General features: G+C 45.0%; 1 protein-coding gene and 1 long non-coding RNA gene across 2 annotated transcripts; both read right to left on the bottom strand.

Annotated features, from left to right (window-relative positions):
• Positions 1-523: 523 nt before the first annotated feature.
• Positions 524-4,769, bottom strand: LOC116803412. The gene is made up of 4 exons (XM_032727144.1): positions 4,386-4,769; positions 4,047-4,331; positions 2,928-3,992; positions 524-2,812 (listed from the first exon to the last, which is right to left on the bottom strand). The coding sequence occupies exons 3-4, from the start codon at positions 3,355-3,357 to the stop codon at positions 2,667-2,669; spliced, it is 576 nt and encodes a 191-aa protein (XP_032583035.1). The 5' UTR covers positions 3,358-3,992; positions 4,047-4,331; positions 4,386-4,769; the 3' UTR covers positions 524-2,666.
• Positions 4,770-7,693: 2,924 nt separating this feature from the next.
• LOC116803415 lies at positions 7,694-8,162 on the bottom strand. The gene is made up of 3 exons (XR_004363610.1): positions 8,070-8,162; positions 7,884-7,932; positions 7,694-7,829 (listed from the first exon to the last, which is right to left on the bottom strand). It is a non-coding gene; the product is annotated as an uncharacterized LOC116803415 (long non-coding RNA).
• Between the last annotated feature and the right edge of the window lie 386 nt (positions 8,163-8,548).

Below are 8,548 nucleotides of genomic sequence, written 5' to 3'. Positions count from 1 at the left end.
AACATTGAGCTCTTTAAGACTGTTCTTGAAAGAAAGATACTACTTAATACGGACATAAGGGTAGCAGAAGACATAAATGACGCCGTAAACATCTTTATCAAAAACATCAAGGACTCGGCTGCTGAATCAACTCCCTCCCCAAGAATACCTGACAATCGCAGAAGAATGCATGGACAAGCTAACAGAAATAGTCACACCCTTACACTAGACGAAAACACAAGCAGATTGTTGGAAGAAAAACGGATACTAAGAAGAATCTTTAAAGCTACTAGAATGGACGAGGACAAAGCTAAACTAAAAGCAGCTGAAAATCGACTAAAAAAAGCGGTAAAAATCTTGAGAGAAAAGAGAATTAATAAACAAATTGAAGGAATAGACACGAAGAACCCGGACAGAATGAGGAAAATGTGGAGACTGCTAAATGAGGGAAAAAAGACAAATCAACCGAATTTTCCCCTCAAACTGGAAACCAAAGGAGGCCCCAAATGGACAAAAACGATAAAAGAGACAACAGAAGCTTTTGTTTCCCACTTGGAAGGAAGATTTAAGCCAAATAATAATGTACCTGATTACCACATAGATATAGTTAATTCTGGACTAAGAACAATTAAGGAAAGCATGTTAACAGAAAGATATGATGTAAACAAAAACCCGCATAACCAACCTATTACGCTAAAGGAATTAAACAACGAAATTAAAAACTTAAAGAATAGTAAAGCACCGGGAAAAGACCTTCTAACAAACCAGCTTATAAAAACCCTACCGACTAAAGCTACTCTGTACCTTATTCTAATTTACAACTCAATACTTAGAATTGGATATTACCCAGACGCCTGGAAACATGCCCAAGTGAAGATGATATTGAAACCAGGGAAAAGTGTAAACGACCCGAAGTCATACAGACCGATTAGTCTACTCTCGGGCCTCTCTAAAATATTTGAAAGACTACTCCTAAAAAGACTTTTTAGGGTAGATCTATTCAAAAAAGCCATACCACTGCACCAATTTGGCTTCAGAAAAGAGCACGGAACTGAGCAGCAAATAGCCAGGGTCACCCAGTTCATCCTCGAGGCCTTTGAGCGAAAGGAATACTGCTCAGCGGTTTTCCTTGACATCTCTGAGGCTTTCGACAGGGTATGGCATGAAGGCCTTCTGCTTAAACTAGCTAAAATATTACCATACAACCTATACATCATTCTGGAGAGCTACCTTACAAACAGAACGTTTGAGGTCAAAGACCAAGCTGGAGAGACTTCGAGAACAGGACAAATAGGCGCAGGGGTGCCTCAAGGAAGCAATCTTGGACCACTACTCTATTCTATCTTCTCCTCAGACATGCCTCTTCCATATATCCACCGCCCATCACCAACAGAAAGAATTATGCTCTCAACTTACGCAGACGACACTATAGTACTCAGCTCAGACATACTACCAACTGCCGCCACAAGAAACAACGAAAACTACCTTAGGACATTTTCGGACTGGGCAGACAAATGGGGTATATCACTAAATGCTTCCAAAACAGGACATGTCATCTATACATTAAAAAACGACATACCTACAAACCTAAAGACTATGAAGATCAAGGGTCAAGCTGTAAAAAAGGAAAGCAAGCAATCATACCTTGGCGTAATCCTTGACAGCAAACTAACACTTAGTCCTCATGTCACAAAGGTAGTGGGTAAATACTTGACAGCCTATAGAAAAATGTCATGGATCTTAAATGAAAGAAGCAAACTCCCTACTAATACTAAGATGCTGATCCTCAAATCAGTTCTATCGCCAATATGGCAGTATGCCATAGCAGCATGGGGTCCTCTTGTGACAGATGCACAGATAAGACGGCTCCAAGTTGAGGAAAACAAGAAAATGAGAGACATATTCAAAGCGGAAAGATACACGAAAAACCAAACTATAAGGGACCGGTTTTGTGTCAAAACAGTAGAAGAATTCTATCAACAGGCTGTCCATAGGTTCTCAGAAACTACAAAATCGCACCCAAACATAGCTGTTCGCAGGATATTCTCTAGGCACTATATCCCGAATAGACTAGAAAGAAGCAGGCAGAGATACTTGAAAATGACAAGGGACCATATCACCCCAAAACAGACTGGACTGACTCTCTCACCTAAACTCTTAGAAATCCCAGACCTAGACGACTGCAGAACCTTAAAGAAGCGAAGCGAGAGAGAGAAAATAAGACAAACGCATCTAACTGAACTCCCTACCCTGCTAAGACTAGAGGAAGAGGAGAAAGAGCTCAAAAGAATAAAAAAACAGGAAGAGAGGGAAAGAAAAGAAAGGGAAAACCAAAAGTGGCCTCCAGATAGATGGTGTGAATCGGAAATAAACCGATGTAATAAACAATATAGAAATGGCGATCTAACCAGGCAGGAAATTATAGAAAGATTCAGAGGGCAACCATTAAATGTACAACGAATAATCCTACCTGACTACGAAGGGGATAAAAATTAAATCAAAACAAACCAGGGTAGGTGCAGAAGGCAGAAATAACTAAACTGGAGGAAGGGGTGGCAAAAATATTGAAAAGAAATGAAAGAAATACAAAAAGGCTAAAGGCTAAGTTCAGGTTACATAAAAAGGGAAATGTGCTTATAGATATAATGGTAAAATTAACTTAACTAAACACCTACTGAATAACAAAATTATGATGGCTGGATGGCTGCGTATTTAAATGACCCTCCTGGCGTGATTGAAAATCCATCTCTCCTTTCCGACCGAGGGATCTGCGACTCTTCGGCTCCTGATGATCCATCTGCTGTTGTAATGGACGCCACACTGGCGGTCCAACCTAAAAGAAAGATAATAGGCATTAGTTTACTCTCTTTTTCCTAATAAACTAAATCACCAAACTTCTACAACAAAAACAACAGCGCATCGGGCGACTGATAATAGATTTAGCTCACCAAGACAGCAACAACAACAGCAGTAAGGCCAGCAACAGTGGAGGCAGGGACCAAGTGGTGTGCTAAACAGCTCGCTGCCCACACCCACCATTCCTGGAGGCCCTGAATGAAGGAGCTGAAGTCCCTGGAATTTGAAGATCCGACTCCAATGCGATGCTTTCAGCTCCGAGCTCAACGACGGTGTTGCAAATCCGGCTTTATTAGACGGTGCTTCAGCTTCGATGGGATCTTTCCCCAGATGCAGCAGTAGCAGCAACGGCAACGGCAATGGTATCGGCGGTCTCTGCGTGGCTGAGTCAATCCCAGTATCGGTCCTGCAGGCGATGCGATGCCGTCCTTGCGGTATGCGTCCATAGGAACTGCCTGGAATGCCTGGCCAGGAGAAGGCAGCGGGCCTGGGCGTGGGCGTCACCAGCAAAATCGCAGCCATGTGCAGTCAATCGGCCGGTGGCAACCGTCTGGAAATGGCAGCAACAGCGGCGCATGCAATCCCTGGAATGACGACAACGGCAACATCTTCTTCAATAGTATAGCGGGACCTTGAGGCGGCCACACGCACACCAGCGGCAGCAACATCGGCAGCAGCAGCATTTAATTTCTCGCAGCAGTCTCCTTATGACAACTTCTGACGACCAGACTCCTCGCTTGGCCTCTGGCGATTCGCCCTGGAATAAAAGAAAGAAGCATGGATAAGTTTTTTTTTCCCTTCAGCCAAGTGTATTAAATTGATTTCCTGGAAAACCGGCTTTTCTCCTGAAGATGACGCTGGACTGCGGCGCATGCCTTCCCTCCCGCCACTGATGGGATGCTCACATCAGGTTTGCCGGGACAGACCCAGAAAGCCCTAAGTTAGGAGACTGGAGCGCCGTGAACTGAAGTATCCGACAGTGGTGCTTATTCAGCGGCGAGGCGTCGGAAAACTGATGGCCGGAGCAGCATGTTGGGTATTTTCGCCCCAGTAGCAGCAGCTGAGACAGCAAAGGCAGCGGTAGCAGTGCCAGCAAAACGGCTTTTTTCCTTTTGAAGACGCTGGACTGGCATATGGAGCTTCACCAGCGCTCCTCCCTGAAATAAGAAAATATTAATAGGAGCATGAGACCAACAACAGCCTTAGCTTACCATGGCAGTGATAGCAGCAACAGCAGCAGCAAGACCAGAAGCAACAACAACAAAAGCCCGACAACCTTCGGATAGCAACGGCGGCGCATGCATCTCTCGGAACAACAGCAGCAACAGAGGTGTCTCCTAGGTGCGAGCGGCGGTTCTGGTGTCAATCCTTACGTAGGCAGATCCATAAGGCGGCGACACATCCACCAGCAGCAGCGCTAGCAGCGGTGGCGGCAGCAGCAGGAAGAATTCACTGCCACAGTAGCCAAATAGCACGCATCGGCGGCTGCTTTCACCCTGGAAAAAGAAGCATGGATTATATCGAACTACACTAAGCGGCGGCACACTCACCAGCAGCAGCAATAATAACATCAGCGGCAGCAGCAGCAGGAAATGATCACACCGCAAAATCCAATTGGCATTTTCCGACGTCCGTGTTTCTCGCCTGCTACCTGGCTAGCAACAGGGGCCTGCGCGACGGACATAGCGACGATGACCTGCCCGATGTACGGCCACAAGTTGGAGTCGGCCCCGTGCTGCCCGCCTGACCTTTGCCAGGATAGCAACAACGGCAGCGGACCATGGATGCAGGAGGCGGTACTGGCGACGCTTCTCAGTCTTGCGTTTTTAGCGGTTCGTAGGCGCAGAAATCGACGGCAGCAACAGTGGCGGCAGCAGCAGCGAATGTTCATCTGCAGTCTCCGAGTGGCAATTTCCTGCCCAGTTGTAATGGACCTGCAAATGTCAAAAGATACAAACATTAGACTCGGCTCAAAATGGAACATCAGTCAGACTGTACTCACGTATACACACAGACAAACCCAAGCCTATAGATGACGCTGACTGCGGCACACTCTTTCCTCCACAAAAGTTTGTGCGCGCACCAAAGTCGACGGGCCACGCCGACCGATGATTGCAGCACACCGACATCTCCGCAGCATCTACGTTACCAGCACCACTGAAAGCAGAAACCGGTTTTACTATTGGGCAATGAGCAGAAAAATTAAATATCACAATAAGAAATACATACACAATTTTTCTGCTTCGTTTCCGCTTGAAGTGAGACCCTTGCCTGCATATGCCATTGACACTGACAAGCGCGGTGAGAAATACTGGAATTCCGAAAATACTAACCTGAAGAATTCCAGTATTTCTACCCGATAGGCGATAGGCTGGCGGCAAAAAAGATAATAGCCGATAAGCCCGCCAAAAACAAGGCGCGAAACATCGATAATGAGCTGCCGTGAAATTGATAGCATATCGATATTTCGCCGTGCCTTTCGCTATCGAAAAAGCCCGCCTACGCGCCTAGCCTAATTTTGCAAGTCAGTTGAGATTATAAAACCGACAGAGGCGCGCGCGCAACAGTAAACTAAAAGTGAAGCCAGCAGCAACAACAACAACTAATGGACGGCCAGAACGTGAACCAAAGCGGAGGATGGGCATCGGTTCTATCCATATCATCTGACGACAGCAACTGCTCATCCTCGCCGCCTTCTGTTATAGTCTCATCGCTGGATACCACGCCATCGCTCAACTATATTCTAAAATTACTTTAACAAAACTATTTTCTCCTATGTTATAAGCCATTTCCTAAGTAACGTAATATTATAATTTAAACCATGGCGCGCAAAAACTGCCGCCAAATATTTCAAAAACATGGCGCGCACAAACTACCGACAAATATTTCAAAAACATGGCGCGCAAAAACTACCGACAAATATTTCAAAAATGTTCACCTGCAAATTTTAAATTATAAATTAATGTAAATCACCGCCATCAGCTAGAGACTCATCATTGTTAAACAACCTTATTTTAAAGGAAAACTTTATTTTAGAATTACTTACCATACCTATTTTCTCCTATTCCATAAGCTATTTCCTAAGTAACGTATTATTCAAACTCCACACTAGAACCATGGCGCGCGAAAACTGCCGCCAAATATTTCAAAAATATCTCCTGCAAATTTAAATTACAAATACTTGTAATTATGGCACGCATTCTGCAGCCAAAAAAAAAATCCGAAAATGTAATTTGCCACAAATTGTCACTGTATATTTTTAAGCAAAAATCAAAAGACAATAAAATGACAGCGTCACCAAACGTTGAAAAAATTAAAAAAAAAAAAAAAAACCACACCCGTTTTCCAAAGCAAGGCAGCCAAATCTGTATATGAGGAATCCAAAACTAGGAATCGACACTCACACCAGCCGTTACCCTGCAGCACCAATGCTCCTGCACGCAGCGCAACGACGCCACCTCCTCAAAATACGGATGCTGAGCTGCCACCTTGGAAACTGGTGCCACTAAGCTGCAGAGCTCCACCCATACTTGTCGACGATGTTAAAGAAATTGTCCCGCTCCTGGAAAAACTAAATTATACAGCAGGAGTCTCCAGCTACACTACCAGGGCAACTGAAGGAAACGGGGTCAGGATTCAGGCTAAGGACATGACCGCCTTCCACAAAATCAAAGATGTCCTTATAGCAAACGGCTTTCCTCTATTCACTAACCAGCCAAAGTCTGAGAGGGGCTTCCGAGTAGTAATCAGACATCTCCACCACTCCACTCCATGCTCGTGGATTATCAAGGAGTTGCTGACACTCGGATTCACCGCGCGCTTCGTCAGAAATATGACGAACCCGGCTACAGGCGGCCCCATGCGCATGTTTGAAGTGGAGATCGTCATGGCCAAGGACGGCAGTCATGACAAAATTATCTCACTCAAACAAATCGGTGGACAAAAAGTGGATATTGAAAGGAAAAACAGGACACGGGAGCCGGTCCAGTGCTACAGATGCCAGGGCTTCAGGCATGCCAAGAACTCATGCATGAGGCCACCAAGATGCATGAAATGCGCTGGCGACCACCTGTCATCCTGTTGCACCAAGCCAAGAACCACCCCTGCTACCTGCGTCAACTGCTCTGGAGAGCACATTAGTGCATACAAGGGATGCCCCGTTTACAAAGCAGAAAAACAAAAGCTTGCGGCCAACAACATCGACACAAACAAAATACGCACAATTAAAGACGCAACTAACAACTTCTATAGACGTCAAGGCCCTCCTCCACGCAATAATACCCCACGGCTGCCACACAGCTCAGCGATCCTGAACAGATCAATCGCTGAAGCTCGCCAGGAGGCAGCCAGAAAGTCGGTATTAAATCCCTTCCGTCAAAATAAGAACGACAGAAGGCCACGTTTTTCTTCCCACGACACTGCCATTCAAACCCGGCTGAATAAATGGCGCCGAAATATTAACAAGATACCCAAAAAGGGTAGGACAACCTCAAAACACAACGCAAAGCTAAGACTGGTATCCAGGACAAGCAATCCAGCGCAAAGACATCTGGAAAATTACCAGGACATGCTCCGAAAACAAAGGAGTGAAGAAAATGACCAGGAACCTGAAAAAGGTAACTCAAATCCCATGCAAGCTAGCAATGACAGCCCTCCGACCACCAGCAGAGCTGCCAGAGCTAGTTTCAAACCAAGAGTTATTGATGTAGCCACACCATCGCCAAGAAACTCCAATCCATACATACAAAAAGGCTTCTCGGACGACCACACAACAAACCTAGCAAATAGAGTCGACAACTTAGAGAAGAAAATTGACATTTTAATGGCCTTAATCATACAAGGAAGAAACAATAATCTGGACATGGACACATCCAATTAAATCTACATCTATTTATAAATATATTAACGATATCTATATCCGATGGAAAAGCGCACTCCAGTCAGCTCCCAAACTCGTGCACGGTCACCACCTTCCTCGACTCAGCTTAATTTTCCTGGAATACAAATACAAGTAAATAACAGCAATAAAATATAAACAATGCTCTCACCTCAACGCACCCGGATGAACAAGCCCAAGACAACGCACTCCAGCTGATCCTGAAGAAACGATGAGGAGAAAATCAACCAGGACATAAAAGAAAAATCGGTAGATCGATATAAAAAGGATTAGCGTGGCAGAAACATGATGAATAAAAGGCGACTCGCTGCAGCAATTCATGCACAACGTCACTTACCTGAACTTTCTCGCCACACGGTCCCTGACAGTATCCCTCATCACCGATGCAATCTACCTGCAATGCAGCGCTGCAAAAGACGGGCCACAAAAGCGCGGAGCTGCAAAATCCATCCTTCCTGCTACTTTCAAAATCCAGATCGAGAGCGCCTACAAGAGCTGACGCTAAAACCTAAAAATAAAACAATTAACCATAAACAAACTAAACAAAACAATCAAATGCACTTACCTACTTGACCACAACCAACTGCTGTTCCACATCTAACGCAACCGACAAGAGGAGGCGGGCTTCGCAAAAACATAATGAAATCGCCACTTTTCTCGACTATAAACACTAAAAATTAATAATCCTAAGACGCCGTCTCCACCTCCTGATGCCATTGCACTAATAAGGATCACTAGCGCGGAGCTGACACCACATTTAAAAGCTTCAAAATCTGTCCCCAAATTGCATAATTTTCCTCAGGGTGTATCTTCAAA

Source organism: Drosophila sechellia, unplaced genomic scaffold (assembly GCF_004382195.2).
Source record: "Drosophila sechellia strain sech25 unplaced genomic scaffold, ASM438219v1 Y_20, whole genome shotgun sequence".
Taxonomy (NCBI): Eukaryota; Metazoa; Arthropoda; class Insecta; order Diptera; family Drosophilidae; genus Drosophila; species Drosophila sechellia.
Note: the sequence above shows the minus strand (reverse complement) of the source record. Positions and strands in the feature narration are given on the sequence as shown.